This window comes from Bombina bombina, chromosome 1, assembly GCF_027579735.1.
Source record: "Bombina bombina isolate aBomBom1 chromosome 1, aBomBom1.pri, whole genome shotgun sequence".
NCBI lineage: Eukaryota > Metazoa > Chordata > Amphibia > Anura > Bombinatoridae > Bombina > Bombina bombina.
Window position 1 is genome coordinate 772,372,132 of NC_069499.1, and position 23,024 is coordinate 772,395,155.

The 23,024-nt window shown below is 43.6% G+C and overlaps 1 protein-coding gene across 1 annotated transcript in view; it reads left to right on the forward strand.

Moving 5' to 3' along the window:
- The window catches only part of BRWD3 (bromodomain and WD repeat domain containing 3), a 466,754-nt gene that overhangs the window by 153,067 nt on the left and 290,663 nt on the right, over nt 1-23,024 (forward strand). Inside the window, exons 24-25 of the mRNA XM_053715025.1 lie at nt 4,285-4,401; nt 5,346-5,453. Of these exons, the coding sequence (XP_053571000.1) occupies nt 4,285-4,401; nt 5,346-5,453 (225 nt within the window). The remainder of the gene's footprint in view (nt 1-4,284; nt 4,402-5,345; nt 5,454-23,024) is intronic.

The following is a 23,024-nucleotide window of genomic DNA, read 5'->3' on the forward strand; positions in this document are numbered from 1 at the left end:
CGGAATCTGCAGCCTCTAAACCTCCAGCTTCGGAAGAACCAGACTTAAGATTTAGTATCGAGTATTTACGTTTTCTGTTAAAAGAAGTGTTGGCTACTTTAGAGGTTTCAGAACCTAAATTACCAGAGGAACCTTCTATTCCTAAGCTTGATAAAGTTTATGAGGACAGGGTGGTGCCACAGACTTTCCAGGTTCCTGTAAAAATGGCAAATATCATTAAGAATGAATGGGAGAGACTTGGATCTTCTTTCTCCCCTTCTTCTTTGAAGAAATTGTTCCCGGTTCCGGACTCATAATTGGAGTTGTGGGGTTCCATCCCTAAGGTGGATGGAGCTATCTCCACGCTTGCTAAGCGCACTATTATCCCGCTTGAGGATAGTTTGTCGGAGCCCATGGATAAGCTAGAAACTCTGTTAAGATGTTTCAGCACACAGGGTATTTATTTCAACCTGCAGCTGCGGTGGCTGGAGCCGCTACCTATTGGTGCGACTCTGTCGGAAATGATCGAGGTGGAAACTCCCCTTGACGAGATCCAGGAAAGAATTAAGGCCTTGAGGGTAGCTAATTCTTTTATCTACGAAGCCTGAGCAGTCCAAGGGAACTTGGAAACCGTCTCAATCTTGGAATAAATCCAAGCAGAACAAGAAGCCCGCCAAAACAAAATTGTCATGAAGGGGTGGCCCCCGATCCATTGCTGGATCGTGTTTGGGGCAGACTATCTTTTTGTGGAGGCTTGGATTGGGGACGTACAAGACCCTTGGGTACTAAAGGTCATCACACAAGGTTACAGGATAGGTTTCAAATCTCATTCACCCAGGGGCAGATTCCTCTTATCAAACCTGTTTTCAAGACCAGAAAAACGAGAAGCTTTCCTATGGTGTGCGTGAGTGATCTCTCCTCCCTGGGAGCAATTGTACTGATACCTCTAGCAGAGAGAGGTCTGGGGTACTACTCAAACCTTTTTGTGGTCCCAAAGAAGGAGGGTACGTTTCACCTGATTCTGGACCTAAAGTGCTTAAACAAGTTCCTGTAGGTCCCATCGTTCAAGATGGAGACGATAAGGTCCATTCTGCCCTTAGTTCAAGAGGGACAGTTCATGACTACAATAGACTTGAAGGATGCTTACCTTCAAGTTCTTAAGATTCGAGTTTCTGGACCAGCAATTCATTTTGTTGCTCTTCCATTTGGGCTAGCTACTGCCCCAAGAGTCTTTACAAAGGTTCTGGGGGCTCTGCTCACGGTGGCGAGATCCAGAGTTATTGCAGAAGCGCCATACTTGGACGTCATTCTTGTTCAGGCTCCGTCCTGTCGGCTGGCAGAGGACCATTCAAGAGCTAGTCTACTTTTTCGATCTCATGGTTGGAAGTTAAACATAGGAAAGAGTTCTTTGGTTCCCAGTACCAGGGTGGAGTTCCTGGGCACGCTAATAGATTCCATATCCATGAGGATATTTCTTACAGACCAGAGACGTTTTAAAATTGCTTCCAATTGTCTTGCCCTCCAGACCTTCTTAAGGCTCTCTGTGGCCCGGTGTATGGAGGTAATTGGACTTATGGTGTCCAGCATAGATGTCATCCCATTTGCCAGATTCCATCTAACACCACCTTAGCTATGCATGCTGAGGCAGTAGAACGGCGACCAAGGGACATCCTTCTTGAGACCATCCTGGTAGATTGTGATTACGGACGCAAGTCTATAAGGATAGGGAGCTGTTTGGGGTGCCAGGAAGGCACAGGCCCTGTGGTCTCATGAGGAATCTCTCCTCCCGATCAACATTTTGGAAATTAGAGTGATTTTCAATGCTCTGAAGGCTTGGCCTCTTCTGGGTTCATCCCAGTTTATCAGATTCCAATCAGAAAACATAACCTCGGTGGCTTACATCAACTATCAGAGGGGTACGAGGAGCTCCCTAGCAATGAGGGGAAGTATCTCGGATTCTGGAATGGGCGGAGGCCCACAACTGCTCGCTGTCGGCAATCCACATTCCGGGTGTGGACAACTGGGAAGCGGATTTTCAAAGCAGATAATTGTTTCATCTGGGGGAATGGTCTCTCCATCCCGAGGTGTTTGCGGAGATTTGCAAGAGATGGGGATGCAGGAGATAGATCTCATGGCATCCCGACTCAATACCAAGCTACCCAGGTCGCGGTACATTGGTCCTCAGACGGAGCTGATAGATGCATTGGCAGTGCCTTGGAGGTTCAGCATAGTTTACATTTTTCCACCGTTACCACTTCTCCCTCGTGTAGTGGCCCGCATCAAGCAGGAGCAAGCTTCGGCTATTCTAATTGCTCCATCGTGGCCGCGAAGGATGTGGTTCGCGGACCTCATGGGGATGTCTTTATCTCCTCCATGGAGGTTACCTTGTCGCAGGGATCTGCTGGAACATGGTCCTTTTGTTCATCAGAATCTAGATTGTCTGAGGCAGACTGCATGGAGATTGAACGCTTAGTCCTAGCCAAGAGTTTTTTCTGAGAGAGTGATTGATACTCTTATTCAAGCTATTAAGCCAGTCACCCGTCGCATCTATCATAAGGTGTGGAGGACCTACTTTATTCTGGTGTGAAAAGTGTGGATTCCCCTGGCATAAGGTCAAGGTATCCAGGATTCTTTCCTTTCTCCAAGATGGTTTGGAGAAGGGACTTGCCGCTAGTTCCTTAAAGGGACAGATTGTGGCTCTATCTGTGTTATTGCACAAGAGGCTCGCTGAGCTTCCTGATGTACAGTTATTTGTTCAGGCTCTGTCTAGAATCAGGCCTGTGTTTAGACCTACTGCCCTGTTTTGGAGCTTAAATCTAGTTCTGAAAGTTTTGCAGAGAGCTCCATTTGAGCCTATGCATTTGGTTGACTTTAAATTACTGTTGTGGAAGGTTCTTTTTCTACTGACTAATTGCTTTGGCACGCAGAGTCTCTGAGATAGCGGCCTTGCAATGTGAGCCTTCTTACCTGGTTTTTCATGCTGATAAGGCTGTTCTTCATACTGGGTTGCGGTTTCTCCCTAAGATTGTGTCTGATCTCAACATAAATCAGGAGATTGTGGTTCCTTCCTTGTGCCCAATCCTTCTTCGAAGGAACGATTACTTCATAATTTGGATGTGGTTATGGCTTTGAAATTCTATCTTCAGGCTGCGAAGGAATTTAGACAAACTTTGTATATTATTCGCTTGCCATATGAATCAGCATGACATAAGCCTCCTCAGAGGATTACGGCTCATTCAACTAGAGCTGTGGCTTCGTCTTGGGCCTTCAATGGAGCAGATTTGTAAGGCGGCTACTTGGTCCTCCTTACATACCTTTTCAAGATTTTACAAATTTTACGTTTTTGCTTCGGCTGAAGCAGCTTTTGGGAGAAAGGTTTTGCAGGCTGAGATGCCCGCAGCATAGGGTCCGCCTCTCTTTTTACCCTCCTGTATTCATTCAGTGTCCTCTAGAGCTTGGGTATATGTTTCCCACAAGTAATGAATGAAGCCGTGGACTCTCCTCATATTAAGAAGGAAAACATAGATTATGCTTACCAGATAATTTCCTTTCCTTCTGTATGAGGAGTGTCCACGGCCCCCGCCCGTTTTCTCCATTGGGCGGACCTAATTTTTTTTTTTATTCTTCTGGAACCTTTTGTACCCTGATATTTCTCCTACTGTTCCTTGTTCCGTCTGCAGAATGACTGGGGGATGAGGGGAGCGGGAGAGGTATTTAAGCCTTTGGCTGGGGTGACTTTGCTTCCTCCTGGTGGCCAGGTCCTGTATTTCCCACAAGTAATCAATGAAGCCATGGACTCTCCTCATACAGAAGGAAAGGAAATTATCTGGTAAGCATAATTTATGTTTTTAATGTTCTTTTCATTTCCATTATATTGTCCTACTGTTTGTAATGGTCAAGGTTTTTGTTCCAAGGTGTTAGAAGAGATAATTTCAGAGTATTATTCATATTTGTGGCTCTATATTTAGATTGCATCTTCCACAAGGATATTATCTGTTTGATTTTTCAGTACTATACAAGGCACTTGTCTATAAATATCAATCGTTTATAATATTTTTTTTTGTCTTAAGCTCAACATTAACATCCATCTTGTGGTCCAACATCCCTGCTGTGACATTTGAAATGTGCGCAAGATGTTAAATTACACTCTTGCAGAAGCATTTGTTAGTATTCTTGCAAGCATCTGTGTGATGCAGTTTACCTCATTTAGCTATACATTTAAGGATTGGTTAGTTGGAATAGTTGGTGCTTAGCCACAGTTTTGAATGAGCGATAATGTTTTCTTTTTTCCTTTTTTAACTTTAGAAAAAGGGCGATCTTCTGTCAATGGAAGGCGAGCCAAGTGAAGAATGGCTTCCTCCTGCATGGATTTTGGACACCATACCACGCCGTTCCCCATTTGTCCCACAAATGGGAGATGAGGTCAGTATAAATGCAATCTTTACGTGTTGTCTCATTAATCTACACTCTTAAAGTGAATGAAAACGTTCATGAATTAGTGCCCAGTTTTTAAAAATACTATTAAAAACAGGGACACTTTCATTCATGAAAGTCTACATTGAATGAAAGTGCCCCTGTTTTAATCGTTTTTTTAAAAACCAGGCACTAATTCATGAAAGTTTACATTCACTTTAAAGGGATACTACATTTAAAATCTCAAAATTTAGATACTTTATGATAACCAATTGTCATGCAAATGTTTCTAAGTTAAAGCTGTTTTCATATATTTTGAATTTATTAGGAAGTCTATATATGTGCATAACTCATCACTAGGGATGGAAAGGATGCTGTCTCACACAACTTTATTGGTGCACAGTAACCAGCTCCACAAGCCTACATTTAAGTAGATTTTCAGCACAGGAATATGTATTTCAGAATACTAAAAAAAATAAAAAAATGTTAAAAATCAATCAATAAAATGTCTGCCAGGTTTTTGAGACAGTTTTCTCTGATTATAGAATGAATAAGTTGTTTGTATTTTTACTGTTTTGTGTCTGAAGGATAATGATGTGGATTTGTTTGCACATATGATGTATATTTGCTCTAAATATTGTAACTAAAAATACTAATAACTTTAAAGACTTAGAATGCATGTTGTTCTTCTTATGTGTGGCAAAACAGTTACTTTTTTATAGTAACAGTTATGCACCAGTGTTACGTAGGGAAAGATTATCTAATTTTGTTTTATTTTAATGCTGCTTGTATTCCTATATGCCTATTTTTGGGCAACTGAGATCCTTTTACAGATCAGTGTCATTTTGCGTCTTGTCTTCTGCTATCTTGTGTATTTTTTTGTTTCAGTGCTTTATATACTATGAAAGTAAAATTCCCATAATTGTAACTTTTTTTTTTTTTACTTTTTATAGGTTATTTATTTCAGGCAAGGCCATGAAGCCTATATACGCGCTATTAAGAGGGCAAAAACCTACAATGTTAGTCTACAAAAGCAGCCATGGAACAAAACAGAGCTCAGGGTAAACATAGCCATTTTCTTTCACAATACTCTTTATAATGCTTTTTGTCCTATCTCTGTTTCCATTTCCATATACTGCCATAGCATGAAGTGCTTCACTTTTATCCATGTCTGCATTTGTGAATTGAATTAAATATTTTAACCTGTTATTTCTCTTGTTAAGTGTAGTCAGTCCACGGGTCATCCATTACTTATGGGATTATATCTCTTCCCCAACAGGAAGTTGCAAGAGGATCACCCAAGCAGAGCTGCTATATAGTTCCTCCCCTCACATGTCATACCCAGTCATTCTCTTGCAACCTAACTAAAGATAGGTCGTTGTGAGAGGTCTGTGGTGTTTTTAAACTTAGTTTATTTCTTCAATCAAAAGTTTGTTATTTTAAATGGCACCGGAGTGTGCTGTTTGTTCTCAGGCAGCATTAGAAGAAGAATCTGCCTGCGTTTTCTATGATCTTAGCAGACGTAACTAAGATCCACTGGCTGTTCTCACACATTCTGAGGAGTGAGGTAACTTCAGAAAAGGGCAATAGCATGCAGGGCCCCCCTGCAAACGAGGTATGTGCAGTAAATTATTTTTCTAAGGAATGGAATTGACTGAGAAAATACTGCTAATACCAATGTAATGTAAGTTCAGCCTTAAATGCAGTGGTAGCGACTGGTATTAGGCTGATGAGTGTGTGTACACTGAAGTATTTTTCTAGGGAATGGAATTTGACTGTTAATACTGAAGTAATGTATGAGCCTTAACTGCAGTAAAAGCGAATGGTAGCAGGCTTATTAATAACACTTCATAGCTTTTAAAGTGTATGTTCAAAACGTTTACTAGCATGTTAATCGTTTTTTGTGAGGTACTTGGTGATAAAACTTATTGGGGCATGATTTTTACCACATGGCTATCTTTGTTTTCTGCATAGAAACAGTTAACTGAGCTTCCCCACTGTTGTAATATGAGTGGGAGGGGCCTATTTTAGCGCTTTTTTGCGCAGTAAAAATTCAGTCACAATCTTCCTACTTCATCCTCCATGATCCAGGACGTCTCTAGAGAGCTCAGGGGTCTTCAAAATTCATTTTGAGGGAGGTAATCAGTCACAGCAGACCTGTGACAGTGTGTTTGACTGTGATAAAAACGTTAATTATTAAATTGTTTTCCGTTTTTGGGTATTAAGGGGTTAATCATCCTTTTGCTGGTGGGTGCAATCCTTTGCTAACTTAATACATTTACTGTGAAAATTTGGTTGCTATAACTAATTTGGTTCATTGTTATTTCAACTGTGACAGCTTTTTGTGCTTCTTAAAGGCGCAGTAGCGTTTTTTTTTATATTGCTTGTAAATTTATTTGAAAGTATTTTCCAAGCTTGCTAGTCTCATTGCTAGTCTGTTTAAACATGTCTGACACAGATGAATCTCTTTGTTCACTATGTTTGAAAGCCTATGTGGAGCCCCATAGAAATTTGTGTACTAAATGCATTGATGTAACTTTAAATAGAAGTCAATCTTTACATGTAAAGAAATTATCACCAGACAACGAGGGGGAAGTTATGCCGACTAACTCTCCTCACGTGTCAGTACCTTCGCCTCCCGCTCAGGAGGTGCGTGATATTGTGGCGCCAAGTACATCAGAGAGGCCCATACAAATCACTTTGCAAGACATGGCTACTGTTATGACAGAAGTATTATCTAAATTGCCAGAATTAAGAGGAAAGCGCGATTGCTCTGGGTTAAGGACAGAGCGCGCTGATGATGGGAGAGCCATGTCCTATACTGCGTCACAATTTGCAGAACATGAGGATGGAGAGCTTCATTCTGTGGGTGACGGATCTGATCCAGGGAGACTGGATTCAGAGAGTTCTAATTTTAAATTTAAGCTTGAAACCTCCGCGTATTGCTAGGGGAGGTATTAGCGGCTCTGAATGATTGTAACACGGTTGCAATTCCAGAGAAATTATGTAGGCTGGATAGATACTATGCGGTACCGGTGTGTACGGACGTTTTTCCTATACCTAAGAGGCTTACAGAAATTATTAGCAAGGAGTGGGATAGACCCGGTGTGCCCTTTTCTCCCCCTCCTATATTTAGGAAAATGTTTCCAATAGACGCCACCACACGGGACTTATGGCAGACTGTCCCTAAGGTGGAGGGAGCAGTTTCTACTTTGGCTAAGCGTACCACTATCCCGGTGGAGGATAGTTGTGCCTTTTTAGATCCAATGGATAAAAAATTAGAAGGTTACCTTAAGAAAATGTTTGTTCAACAAGGTTTTATTTTACAGCCCCTTGCATGCATTGCGCCTGTCACTGCTGCGGCTGCATTCTGGTTTGAGTCTCTGGAAGAGGCCATTCGCACAGCTCCATTGGATGAAATTATGAACAAGCTTAAAGCTCTTAAGCTAGCTAACGCATTTGTTTCTGATGCCGTGGTACATTTAACCAAACTTACGGCTAAGAACTCCGGATTCGCCATCCAAGCGCGCAGAGCGCTATGGCTTAAATCCTGGTCAGCTGACGTGACTTCTAAATCTAAATTGCTTAATATTCCTTTCAAAGGGCAGACCTTATTCGGGCCCGGCTTGAAAGAAATTATCGCTGACATTACGGGAGGTAAGGGCCATGCTCTGCCTCAGGACAGGGCCAAATCAAAGGCCAAACAGTCTAATTTTCGTGCCTTTCGTAACCTCAAGGCAGGAGCAGCATCAACTTCCTCCGCTCCAAAACAGGAAGGAGCTGTTGCTCGTTACAGACAGGGCTGGAAAACTAACCAGTCCTTGAACAAGGGCAAGCAGGCCAGAAAACCTGCTGCTGCCCCTAAGACAGCATGAAGAGAGGGCCCCCTATCCAGAAACGGATCTAGTGGGGGGCAGACTTTCTCTCTTTGCCCAGGCTTGGGCAAGAGATGTCCAGGATCCCTGGGCGTTGGAGATCATATCTCAGGGATATCTTCTGGACTTCAAAGCTTCTCCTCCACAAGGGAGATTTCATCTTTCAAGGTTATCAGCAAACCAAATAAAGAAAGAGGCGTTTCTACGCTGTGTACAAGACCTCTTACTAATGGGGGTGATCCACCCAGTTCCGCGGACGGAACACGGGCAAGGATTCTATTCAAATCTATTTGTGGTTCCCAAAAAAGAGGGAACCTTCAGACCAATCTTGGACTTAAAAATCCTAAACAAATTCCTAAGAGTTCCATCATTCAAAATGGAAACTATTCGAACCATCCTACCCATGATCCAAGAGGGTCAGTACATGACCACAGTGGACTTAAAGGATGCCTACCTTCACATACCGATTCACAAGGATCATTATCGGTACCTAAGATTTGCCTTCCTAGACGGGCATTACCAGTTTGTAGCTCTTCACTTCGGGTTAGCTACGGCTCCAAGAATCTTTACAAAGGTTCTGGGCTCACTTCTGGCGGTACTAAGACCGCGAGGCATAGCGGTGGCTCCGTACCTAGACGACATTCTGATACAAGCGTCAAGTTTTCAAACTGCCAAGTCTCATACAGAGATAGTTCTGGCATTTCTGAGGTTGCATGGGTGGAAGGTGAACGTGGAAAAGAGTTCTCTATTACCACTTACAAGGGTTCCCTTCCTAGGGACTCTTTTATAGATTCTGTAGAGATGAGAATTTACCTGACGGAGGCCAGGTTATCAAAACTTCTAAATGCTTGCCGTGCCCTTCATTCCATTCCACACCCGTCAGTAGCTCAGTGCATGGAAGTCATCGGCTTAATGGTAGCGGCAATGGACATAGTACCATTTGCGCGCCTGCATCTCAGACCGCTGCAATTGTGCATGCTAAGTCAGTGGAATGGGGATTACTCAGATTTGTCCCCTCGGCTAAATCTGGATCAAGAGACCAGAGAATCTCTTCTATGGTGGCTTTCTCGGCCCCATCTGTCCAAGGGGATGACCTTTCGCAGGCCAGATTGGACGATTGTAACAACAGACGCCAGCCTTCTAGGTTGGGGCGCAGTCTGGAATTCCCTGAAGGCTCAGGGATCGTGGACTCAGGAGGAGAAACTCCTCCCAATAAATATTCTGGAGTTAAGAGCAATATTCAATGCTCTTCTAGCTTGGCCTCAGTTAGCAACTCTGAGGTTCATCAGATTTCAGTCGGACAACATCATGACTGTGGCTTACATCAACCATCAAGGGGGAACCAGAAGTTCCCTAGCGATGTTGGAAGTCTCAAAGATAATTCGCTGGGCAGAGTCTCACTCTTGCCACCTGTCAGCGATCTACATCCCAGGCGTGGAGAACTGGGAGGCGGATTTTCTAAGTTGCCAGACTTTTCATCCGGGGGAGTGGGAACTTCATCCGGAGGTCTTCGCTCAACTGATTCATCGTTGGGGCAAACCAGATCTGGCTCTCATGGAGTCTCGCCAGAACGCCAAGCTTCCTTGTTACGGATCCAGGTCCAGGGACCCGGGAGCGGTGCTGATAGATGCTCTGACAGCACCTTGGGTCTTCAACATGGCTTATGTGTTTCCACCATTTCCGATGCTTCCTCGACTGATTGCCAAGATCAAACAGGAGAGAGCATCGGTGATTCTGATAGCGCCTGCGTGGCCACGCAGGACCTGGTATGCAGACCTAGTGGACATGTCGTCCTGTCCACCATGGTCTCTGCCTCTGAGGCAGGACCTTCTAATTCAGGGTCCTTTCAACCATCCAAATCTAATTTCTCTGAGGCTGACTGCATGGAGATTGAACGCTTGATTCTATCAAAGCGTGGCTTCTCGGAGTCGGTTATTGATACCTTAATACAGGCTAGGAAACCTGTTACCAGAAGAATTTACCATAAGATATGGCGTAAATATTTATATTGGTGCGAATCCAAGAGTTACTCATGGAGTAAGGTTAGGATTCCTAAGATATTGTCTTTTCTACAAGAGGGTTTAGAAAAGGGCTCATCTGCTAGTTCGTTAAAGGGACAAATTTCTGCTCTGTCTATTCTTCTACACAAACGTCTGGCAGAAGTTCCAGACGTTCAGGCTTTTTGTCAGGCTTTGGCTAGGATTAAGCCTGTGTTTAAGACTGTTGCTCCGCCGTGGAGCTTAAACTTAGTTCTTAACGTTCTGCAAGGCGTTCCATTTGAACCCCTTCATTCCATTGATATCAAGCTGTTATCTTGGAAAGTTCTGTTTTTGATGGCTATTTCCTCGGCTCGAAGAGTCTGAGTTATCTGCCTTACATTGTGATTCTCCTTATCTGATTTTTCATTCAGACAAGGTAGTTCTGCGTACTAAACCTGGGTTCTTACCTAAGGTAGTTTCTAACAGGAATATCAATCAAGAGATTGTTGTTCCATCATTGTGTCCTAACCCTTCTTCAAAGAAGGAACGACTTTTGCATAATCTGGACGTAGTCCGTGCCCTGAAGTTCTATTTGCAGGCAACGAAAGATTTTCGTCAAACTTCTTCCCTGTTTGTCGTTTACTCTGGACAGAGGAGAGGTCAAAAGGCTTCGGCTACCCCTCTCTCTTTTTGGCTTCGTAGCATAATACGTTTAGCCTATGAGACTGCTGGACAGCAGCCTCCTGAAAGAATTACAGCTCATTCTACTAGAGCTGTGGCTTCCACCTGGGCCTTTAAAAATGAGGCCTCTGTTGAACAGATTTGCAAGGCTGCAACTTGGTCTTCACTTCACACTTTTTCAAAATTTTACAAATTTGACACTTTTGCTTCTTCGGAGGCTATTTTTGGGAGAAAGGTGCTTCAGGCAGTGGTTCCTTCAGTTTAAAGTTCCTGCCTTGTCCCTCCCTTCATCCGTGTACTTTAGCTTTGGTATTGGTATCCCATAAGTAATGGATGACCCGTGGACTGACTACACTTAACAAAAGAAAACATAATTTATGCTTACCTGATAAATTTATTTCTCTTGTAGTGTAGTCAGTCCACGGCCCGCCCTGTCTTTTAAGGCATATCTAAATTTTAATTAAACTCCAGTCACCACTGCACCCTATGGTTTCTCCTTTCTCGTCTGTTTCGGTCGAATGACTGGATATGACATGTGAGGGGAGGAGCTATATATCAGCTCTGCTTGGGTGATCCTCTTGCAACTTCCTGTTGGGGAAGAGATATAATCCCATAAGTAATGGATGACCCGTGGACTGACTACACTACAAGAGAAATAAATGTATCAGGTAAGCATAAATTATGTTTTTCTTTCATGTAAGTGGCAAGAGTCCATGAGCTAGTGACGTATAGGATATACATTCCTACCAGAAGGGGGCAAAGTTTCCCAAACCTCAAAATGCCTATAAATACACCTCTCACCTCACTCATACCTCAGTTTTACAAACTTTGCCTCCTTAGGAGGTGGAGAAGCATGATGTGCTTGATTTCTCCAACATAGGTGTGTCCGGTCCACGGCGTCATCCTTACTTGTGGGATATTCTCTTCCCCAACAGGAAATGGCAAAGAGCCCAGCAAAGCTGGTCATATGATCCCTCCTAGGCTCCGCCTACCCCAGTCATTCTCTTTGCCGTTGCACAGGCAACATCTCCACGGAGATGGCTAAGAGTTTTTTGGTGTTTAAATGTAGTTTTTATTCTTCAATCAAGTGTTTGTTATTTTAAAATAGTGCTGGTATGTACTATTTACTCTGAAACAGAAAAGAGAAGAAGATTTCTGTTTGTGAGAGGAAGATGATTTTAGCAAACGTTACTAAAATCGATTGCTGTTTCCACACAGGACTGTTGAGATGAAGTAACTTCAGTTGGGGGAAGCAGTTGGCAGACTTTTCTGCCTGAGGTATGATGGCCACATTTCTAACACGACTTGGTAATGCTGGAAGGCTGTCATTTTCCCTATGGGGACCGGTAAGCCATTTTCTTAGATTAAGTATAAGAATGAAGGCTTTATAAGGGCTTAAAAAACTGGTAGACATTTTTCTGGGCTAAAACGATTACTTGCTAAGCATATTTGACAGATTATAGCGCTTTATAGTTATTATAATCTTGGGGATTGTTGTTAAAAAACGGCAGGCACTGTATGGACACCTTTTTCAGATGGGGGCCTTCTCTAGTCATAGGCAGAGCCTCATTTTCGCGCCACTAATGCGCAGTTGTTTTTGGAAGGCAAGGCATGCAGATGCATGTGTGAGGAGCTAAGATCCACTGAAAAAGCTTATAGAAGGCGTCATTTGGTATCGTATTCCCCTCTGGGCTTGGTTGGGTCTCAGCAAAGCAGATTCCTGGGACTGTATAGGGGTTAAATGTAAAAACGGGTTAAAGCTTTCAAATTTGGTGTGCAATACTTTTAAGGCTTTAAGACACTGTGGTGAAATTTTGGTGAATTTTGAACAATTGCTTCATACTTTTTCGCATATTCAGTAATAGTGTGTTCTGTTTAAAATTTAAAGTGACAGTAACGGTTTTATTTTAAAACGTTTTTTGTGCTTTGTTGACAAGTTTAAGCCTGTTTAACATGTCTGAACCATCAGATAAACGATGTTCTATATGTATGAAAGCCAATGTGTCTCCCCATTTAAATATATGTGATAATTGTGACATGGTGTCCAAACAAAGTAGGGACAATGATGCCACAGATAATAATAGTGCCCAAGATGATTCTTCAGATGAGGGGAGTAAGCATGGTACTGCATCACCCCCTTCTGTGTCTACACCAGTTTTGCCCACACAAGAGGCCCCTAGTACATCTAGTGCGCCAATACTTATTACTATGCAACAATTAACGGCTGTTATGGATAATTCTATTGCAAATATTTTATCTAAAATGCCTACTTATCAAAGAAAGCGCGATTGCTCTGTTTTAAACACTGAAGAGCAAGAGGACGCTGATGATAACGCTTCTGACATACCCTCACACCAATCTGAAGGGGCCAGGAGGGAGGTTTTGTCTGAGGGAGAAATTTCAGATTCAGGGAAAATTTCTCAACAAGCTGAACCTGATGTTGTAACATTTAAATTTAAATTAGAACATCTCCGCGCACTGCTTAAGGAGGTATTATCTACTCTGGATGATTGTGACAATTTGGTCATTCCAGAGAAATTATGTAAGATGGACAAGTTCCTAGAGGTTCCGGTGCCCCCCGATGTTTTTCCTATACCCAAGCGGGTGGCGGATATAGTAAACAAGGAATGGGAAAGGCCCGGCATACCTTTTGTGCCTCCCCCTATATTTAAGAAATTATTTCCTATAGTCGACCCCAGAAAGGACTTATGGCAGACAGTCCCTAAGGTCGAGGGGGCGGTCTCTACTCTAAACAAACGCACTACTATTCCCATAGAAGATAGTTGTGCTTTTAAAGATCCTATGGATAAAAAATTAGAGGGTTTGCTTAAAAAAATGTTTGTTCAGCAAGGTTACCTTCTTCAACCAATTTCATGCATTGTTCCTGTCACTACGGCAGCGTGTTTCTGGTTCGAAGAACTAGAAAAGTCGCTCGATAAAGAATCTTCGTATGAGGAGGTTATGGACAGAGTTCATGCACTTAAATTGGCTAACGCTTTTATTCTAGATGCCGCTTTGCAATTAGCTAGATTAGCGGCGAAAAATTCAGGGTTTGCTATCGTGGCGCGTAGAGCGCTCTGGCTGAAGTCTTGGTCAGCGGATGTGTCTTCCAAGACAAAATTGCTTAACATCCCTTTCAAGGGCAAAACACTGTTTGGGCCTGATTTGAAAGAGATTATTTCAGACATCACCGGAGAAAAAGGGCCACGCCCTTCCTCAGGATAGGTCTTTTAAGGCTAGAAATAAGCCTAATTTCTCCAACATAGGTGTGTCCGGTCCACGGCGTCATCCTTACTTGTGGGATATTCTCTTCCCCAACAGGAAATGGCAAAGAGCCCAGCAAAGCTGGTCACATGATCCCTCCTAGGCTCCGCCTACCCCAGTCATTCTCTTTGCCGTTGTACAGGCAACATCTCCACGGAGATGGCTTAGAGTTTTTTAGTGTTTAACTGTAGTTTTTATTATTCAATCAAGAGTTTGTTATTTTAAAATAGTGCTGGTATGTACTATTTACTCTGAAACAGAAAAGAGATGAAGATTTCTGTTTGTAAGAGGAAAATGATTTTAGCAACCGTTACTAAAATCGATGGCTGTTCCACACAGGACTGTTGAGAGGAATTAACTTCAGTTGGGGGAACAGTGAGCAGACTTTTGCTGCTTGAGGTATGACACATTCTAACAAGACGATGTAATGCTGGAAGCTGTCATTTTCCCTATGGGATCCGGTAAGCCATTTTTATTACAGAGTAAATAAGGGCTTCACAAGGGCTTGTTAAGACTGTAGACATTTTCTGGGCTAAATCGATTCATATATAACATATTTAGCCTTGAGGAATCATTTAATATGGGTATTTTTGTAAAATAATATCGGCAGGCACTGTTTTAGACACCTTATTCTCTAGGGGCTTTCCCTAATCATAGGCAGAGCCTCATTTTCGCGCCGGTATTGCGCACTTGTTTTTGAGAAGCATGACATGCAGTCGCATGTGTGAGGAGCTCTGATACATAAAAAAGACTTTCTGAAGGCGTCATTTGGTATCGTATTCCCCTTTGGGCTTGGTTGGGTCTCAGCAAAGCAGATACCAGGGACTGTAAAGGGGTTAAAGATAAAAACGGCTCCGGTTCCGTTATTTTAAGGGTTAAAGCTTCCAAATTTGGTGTGCAATACTTTTAAGGCTTTAAGACACTGTGGTGAAATTTTGGTGAATTTTGAACAATTCCTTCATACTTTTTCGCAATTGCAGTAATAAAGTGTGTTCAGTTTAAAATTTAAAGTGACAGTAACGGTTTTATTTTAAAACGTTTTTTGTACTTTGTTATCAAGTTTATGCCTGTTTAACATGTCTGAACTACCAGATAGACTGTGTTCTGAATGTGGGGAAGCCAAGGTTCCTTCTCATTTAAATAGATGTGATTTATGTGACACTGAAAATGATGCCCAAGATGATTCCTCAAGTGAGGGGAGTAAGCATGGTACTGCATCATTCCCTCCTTCGTCTACACCAGTCTTGCCCACTCAGGAGGCCCCTAGTACATCTAGCGCGCCAATACTCCTTACTATGCAACAATTAACGGCTGTAATGGATAATTCTATCAAAAACATTTTAGCCAAAATGCCCACTTATCAGCGTAAGCGCGACTGCTCTGTTTTAGATACTGAAGAGCAGGAGGACGCTGAGGATAATGGTTCTGATATGCCCCTACACCAGTCTGAGGGGGCCAGGGAGGTTTTGTCTGAGGGAGAAATTTCAGATTCAGGGAAAATTTCTCAACAAGCTGAACCCGATGTGATTACATTTAAATTTAAGTTGGAACATCTCCGCGCTCTGCTTAAGGAGGTGTTATCCACTCTGGATGATTGTGAGAATTTGATCATCCCAGAGAAACTATGTAAAATGGACAAGTTCCTAGAGGTCCCGGGGCCCCCAGAAGCTTTTCCTATACCCAAGCGGGTGGCGGACATTGTAAATAAAGAATGGGAAAGGCCCGGTATACCTTTCGTGCCTCCCCCCATATTTAAAAAATTGTTTCCCATGGTCGACCCCAGAAAGGACTTATGGCAGAGAGTCCCCAAGGTCGAGGGGGCGGTTTCTACTTTAAACAAACGCACCACTATACCCATAGAAGATAGTTGTGCTTTCAAAGATCCTATGGATAAAAAATTAGAAGGTTTGCTTAAAAAGATGTTTGTTCAGCAAGGTTACCTTCTACAACCAATTTCATGCATTGTCCCTGTCACTACAGCTGCGTGTTTCTGGTTCGATGAGCTAGAAAAGGCGATCGATAGTGATTCTCCTCCTTATGAGGAGATTATGGACAGAATCCGTGCTCTCAAATTGGCTAATTCTTTCACCCTAGACGCCACTTTGCAATTGGCTAGGTTAGCGGCGAAAAATTCTGGGTTTGCTATTGTGGCACGCAGAGCGCTTTGGTTGAAATCTTGGTCAGCGGATGCGTCTTCCAAGAACAAATTGCTTAACATTCCTTTCAAGGGGAAAACGCTGTTTGGCCCTGACTTGAAAGAGATTATCTCTGATATCACTGGGGGTAAGGGCCACGCCCTTCCTCAGGATAGGTCTTTCAAGGCCAAAAATAAACCTAATTTTCGTCCCTTTCGTAGAAACGGACCTGCCCCAAGTGCTACGTCCTCTAAGCAAGAGGGTAATACTTCTCAAGCCAAGCCAGCCTGGAGACCAATGCAAGGCTGGAACAAGGGAAAGCAGGCCAAGAAGCCTGCCACTGCTACCAAGACAGCATGAAATGTTGGCCCCCGATCCGGGACCGGATCTGGTGGGGGGCAGACTCTCTCTCTTCGCTCAGGCTTGGGCAAGAGATGTTCTGGATCCTTGGGCACTAGAAATAGTCTCCCAAGGTTATCTTCTGGAATTCAAGGGGCCTCCCCCAAGGGGGAGGTTCCACAGGTCTCAATTGTCTTCAGACCACATAAAGAGACAGGCATTCTTACATTGTGTAGAAGACCTGTTAAAAATGGGAGTGATTCATCCTGTTCCATTAGGAGAACAAGGGATGGGGTTCTACTCCAATCTGTTCGTAGTTCCCAAAAAAGAGGGAACGTTCAGACCAATCTTGGATCTCAAGATCCTAAACAAGTTTCTCAAGGTTCCATCGTTCAAAATGGAAACTATTCGAACAATTCTTCCTTCCATCCAGGAAGGTCAATTCATGACCACGGTGGATTTAAAGGATGCGTATCTACATATTCCTATCCACAAGGAACATCATCGGTTCCTAAGGTTCGCATTCCTGGACAAGCATTACCAGTTCGTGGCACTTCCTTTCCGATTAGCCACTGCTCCAAGGATTTTCACAAAGGTACTAGGGTCCCTTCTGGCGGTACTAAGACCAAGGGGCATTGCAGTAGTACCCTACTTGGACGACATTCTGATTCAAGCGTCGTCCCTTCCTCAAGCAAAGGCTCACACGGACATAGTCCTGGCCTTTCTCAGATCTCACGGATGGAAAGTGAACGTAGAAAAGAGTTCTCTATCTCCGTCAACAAGGGTTCCCTTCTTGGGAACAATAATAGACTCCTTAGAAATGAGGATTTTTCTGACAGAGGCCAGAAAATCAAAACTTCTAAACTCTTGTCAAACGCTTCATTCCGTTCCTCTTCCTTCCATAGCGCAGTGCATGGAAGTAATAGGTTTGATGGTAGCGGCAATGGACATAGTTCCTTTTGCGCGCATTCATCTAAGACCATTACAATTGTGCATGCTCAGTCAGTGGAATGGGGACTATACAGACTTGTCTCCGACGATTCAATTAAATCAGAGGACCAGAGACTCACTCCGTTGGTGGCTGTCCCTGGACAACCTGTCACAAGGGATGACCTTCCGCAGACCAGAGTGGGTCATTGTCACGACCGACGCCAGTCTGATGGGCTGGGGCGCGGTCTGGGGACCCCTGAAAGCTCAGGGTCTTTGGTCTCGGGAAGAATCTCTTCTACCGATAAATATTCTGGAACTGAGAGCGATATTCAATGCTCTCAAGGCTTGGCCTCAGCTAGCAAAGGCCAAGTTCATACGGTTTCAATCAGACAACATGACGACTGTTGCGTACATCAACCATCAGGGGGGAACAAGGAGTTCCCTGGCGATGGAAGAAGTGACCAAAATCATTCAATGGGCGGAGACTCACTCCTGCCACCTGTCTGCAATCCACATTCCAGGAGTGGAAAATTGGGAAGCGGATTTTCTGAGTCGTCAGACATTACATCCGGGGGAGTGGGAACTCCATCCGGAAATCTTTGCCCAAATTACTCAATTGTGGGGCATTCCAGACATGGATCTGATGGCCTCTCGTCAGAACTTCAAGGTTCCTTGCTACGGGTCCAGATCCAGGGATCCCAAGGCGACTCTAGTAGATGCACTAGTAGCACCTTGGACCTTCAAACTAGCTTATGTATTCCCGCCGTTTCCTCTCATCCCCAGGCTGGTAGCCAGGATCAATCAGGAGAGGGCGTCGGTGATCTTGATAGCTCCTGCGTGGCCACGCAGGACTTGGTATGCAGATCTGGTGAATATTTAATCGGCTCCACCATGGAAGCTACCTTTGAAACGAGACCTTCTTGTTCAAGGTCCGTTCGAACATCCGAATCTGGTCTCACTCCAGCTGACTGCTTGGAGATTGAACGCTTGATCTTATCAAAACGAGGGTTCTCAGATTCTGTTATTGATACTCTTGTTCAGGCCAGAAAGCCTGTAACTAGAAAAATTTACCACAAAATATGGAAAAAATATATCTGTTGGTGTGAATCTAAAGGATTCCCTTGGAACAAGGTAAAGATTCCTAAGATTCTATCCTTTCTTCAAGAAGGATTGGAGAAAGGATTATCGGCAAGTTCCTTGAAGGGACAGATTTCTGCCTTGTCTGTGTTACTTCACAAAAAGCTGGCAGCTGTGCCAGATGTTCAAGCCTTTGTTCAGGCTCTGGTTAGAATCAAGCCTGTTTACAAACCTTTGACTCCTCCTTGGAGTCTCAACTTAGTTCTTTCAGTTCTTCAGGGGGTTCCGTTTGAACCCTTGCATTCCGTTGATATTAAGTTATTATCTTGGAAAGTTTTGTTTTTGGTTGCAATTTCTTCTGCTAGAAGAGTTTCAGAATTATCTGCTCTGCAGTGTTCTCCTCCTTATCTGGTTTTCCATGCAGATAAGGTGGTTTTACGTACTAAACCTGGTTTTCTTCCGAAAGTTGTTTCTAACAAAAACATTAACCAGGAGATAGTCGTGCCTTCTTTGTGTCCGAATCCAGTTTCAAAGAAGGAACGTTTGTTGCACAATTTGGATGTTGTTCGCGCTCTAAAATTCTATTTAGATGCTACAAAGGATTTTAGACAAACATCTTCCTTGTTTGTTGTTTATTCTGGTAAAAGGAGAGGTCAAAAAGCAACTTCTACCTCTCTCTCTTTTTGGATTAAAAGCATCATCAGATTGGCTTATGAGACTGCCGGACGGCAGCCTCCTGAAAGAATCACAGCTCATTCCACTAGGGCTGTGGCTTCCACATGGGCCTTCAAGAACGAGGCTTCTGTTGATCAGATATGTAGGGCAGCGACTTGGTCTTCACTGCACACTTTTACCAAATTTTACAAGTTTGATACTTTTGCTTCTTCTGAGGCTATTTTTGGGAGAAAGGTTTTGCAAACCGTGGTGCCTTCCATTTAGGTGACCTGATTTGCTCCCTCCCTTCATCCGTGTCCTAAAGCTTTGGTATTGGTTCCCACAAGTAAGTGTGACGCCGTGGACCGGACACACCTATGTTGGAGAAAACAGAATTTATGTTTACCTGATAAATTACTTTCTCCAACGGTGTGTCCGGTCCACGGCCCACCCTGGTTTTTTAATCAGGTCTGATAATTTATTTTCTTTAACTACAGTCACCACGGTATCATATGGTTTCTCCTATGCAAATATTCCTCCTTTACGTCGGTCGAATGACTGGGGTAGGCGGAGCCTAGGAGGGATCATGTGACCAGCTTTGCTGGGCTCTTTGCCATTTCCTGTTGGGGAAGAGAATATCCCACAAGTAAGGATGACGCCGTGGACCGGACACACCGTTGGAGAAAGTAATTTATCAGGTAAACATAAATTCTGTTTTTCGTCCCTTTCGCAGAAACGGACCAGCCTCTACTTCTACATCCTCTAAGCAAGAGGGTAATACTTCTCAACCCAAACCAGGCTGGAACAAGGGTAAGCAGGCCAAGAAGCCTGCCACTGCTACCAAAACAGCATGAAGGGATGGCCCCCGATCCGGGACCGGATCTGGTGGGGGGCAGACTTTCTCTCTTTGCTCAGGCCTGGGCAAGAGATGTTCAGGATCCTTGGGCACTAGAAATAGTTTCTCAAGGTTATCTCCTGGAATTCAAGGAACTACCCCCAAGGGGAAGGTTCCACAGGTCTCAATTATCTTCAAACCAAATAAAAAGACAGGCATTCTTACATTGTGTAGAAGACCTGTTAAGGATGGGAGTAATTCATCCAGTTCCAATAAGAGAACAAGGGATGGGGTTTTACTCCAACCTGTTCATAGTTCCCAAAAAAGAGGGAACGTTCAGACCAATTCTAGATCTCAAGATCCTAAACAAATTTCTCAGGGTTCCATCGTTCAAAATGGAAACCATTCGAACGATCCTTCCTACCATCCAGGAAGGTCAATTCATGACCACGGTGGATTTAAAGGATGCGTACCTCCATATTCCTATCCACAAGGAACATCATCAGTTCCTAAGGTTCGCTTTTCTGGACAAGCATTACCAGTTTGTGGCACTTCCATTCGGGTTAGCCACTGCTCCGAGAATTTTCACAAAGGTACTAGGGTCCCTTCTAGCGGTTCTAAGACCAAGGGGCATTGCAGTAGTACCGTACTTGGACGACATCCTGATTCAAGCGTCGTCTCTGTCAAAAGCAAAGGCTCATACGGACATCGTCCTAGCCTTTCTCAGATCTCACGGATGGAAAGTAAACATAGAAAAAAGTTCTCTTTCCCCGTCAACAAGAGTTCCCTTCTTGGGAACAATAATAGACTCCTTAGAAATGAGAATTTTTCTGACAGAGGTCAGAAAATCAAAACTTCTAAGCTCTTGTCAAGTTCTTCATTCTGTTCTTCGTCCTTCCATAGCGCAGTGCATGGAAGTGATAGGATTGATGGTTGCAGCAATGGACATAGTTCCTTTTGCACAAATTCATCTAAGACCATTACAACTGTGCATGCTCAGACAGTGGAATGGGGATTATACAGACTTGTCTCCGACGATTCAAGTAGATCAAAGGACCAGAGATTCACTCCGTTGGTGGCTAATCCTGGACAATCTGTCACAGGGAATGAGCTTCCGCAGACCAGAGTGGGTCATTGTCACGACCGACGCCAGTCTGGTGGGCTGGGGCGCGGTCTGGGAACCCCTGAAAGCTCAGGGTCTATGGTCTCGGGAAGAATCTCTTCTCCCGATAAACATTCTGGAACTGAGAGCGATATTCAATGCTCTCAAAGCTTGGCCTCATCTAGCAAAGGCCAAATTCATAAGTTTTCAATCAGACAACATGACGACAGTTGCTTATATCAACCATCAGGGGGGAACAAGGAGTTCCCTGGCGATGGAGGAAGTGACCAAGATAATTCAATGGGCGGAGGATAACTCCTGCCACTTGTCTGCAATCCACATCCCAGGAGTGGAAAATTGGGAAGCGGATTTTCTGAGTCGTCAGACATTCCATCCGGGGGAGTGGGAACTCCACCCGGAAATCTTTGCCCAAATAACTCAATTATGGGGCATTCCAGACATCTGATGGCGTCTCGCCAGAACTTCAAGGTTCCTTGTTACGGGTCCAGATCCAGGGATCCCAAGGCGACTCTAGTAGATGCACTAGTAGCACCTTGGACCTTCAACCTAGCTTATGTTTTCCCACCGTTTCCTCTCATTCCCAGGCTGGTAGCCAGGATCAACCAGGAGAGGGCTTCGGTGATCTTGATAGCTCCTGCGTGGCCACGCAGGACTTGGTATGCAGACCTGGTGAATATGTCATCGGCTCCACCATGGAAGCTACCTTTGAGACAGGACCTTGTTGTTCAAGGTCCATTCGAACATCCGAATCTGGTTTCTCTCCAACTGACTGCTTGGAGATTGAACGCTTGATTTTATCAAAGCGTGGGTTTTCAGATTCTGTAATAGATACTCTTATTCAGGCTAGAAAGCCTGTAACTAGAAAAATTTACCATAAGATATGGAAAAAATATATCTATTGGTGTGAATCTAAAGGATTCCCATGGAACAAGATAAAAATTCCTAGGATTTTATCCTTTCTACAAGAGGGTTTGGAGAAGGGATTATCTGCAAGTTCTCTGAAGGGACAGATTTCTGCGTTATCTGTTTTACTTCACAAAAGGCTGGCAGCTGTGCCAGACGTTCAGGCGTTTGTTCAGGCTCTGGTTAGAATCAAGCCTGTTTACAGACCTTTGACTCCTCCCTGGAGTCTCAATCTAGTTCTTTCAGTTCTTCAAGGGGTTCCGTTTGAACCCTTACATTCCGTAGATATTAAGTTACTATCTTGGAAAGTTTTGTTTTTGGTTGCAATTTCTTCTGCTAGAAGAGTTTCTGAGTTATCTGCTCTGCAGTGTTCTCCGCCCTATCTGGTGTTCCATGCAGATAAGGTGGTTTTGCGTACTAAGCCTGGTTTTCTTCCGAAAGTTGTTTCCAACAAGAATATTAACCAGGAGATAGTTGTACCTTCTTTGTGCCCGAATCCAGTTTCAAAGAAGGAACGTTTGTTACACAATTTGGACGTAGTCCGTGCTCTAAAATTCTATTTAGAGGCCACTAAAGATTTCAGACAAACTTCTTTGTTTGTTGTTTATTCTGGTAAAAGGAGAGGTCAAAAGGCAACTTCTACCTCTCTTTCTTTTTGGCTTAAAAGCATTATCCGTTTGGCTTATGAGACTGCCGGACGGCAGCCTCCTGAAAGAATCACAGCTCACTCCACTAGGGCTGTGGCTTCCACATGGGCCTTCAAGAACGAGGCTTCTGTTGACCAGATATGTAAGGCAGCGACTTGGTCTTCACTGCACACTTTTGCCAAATTTTACA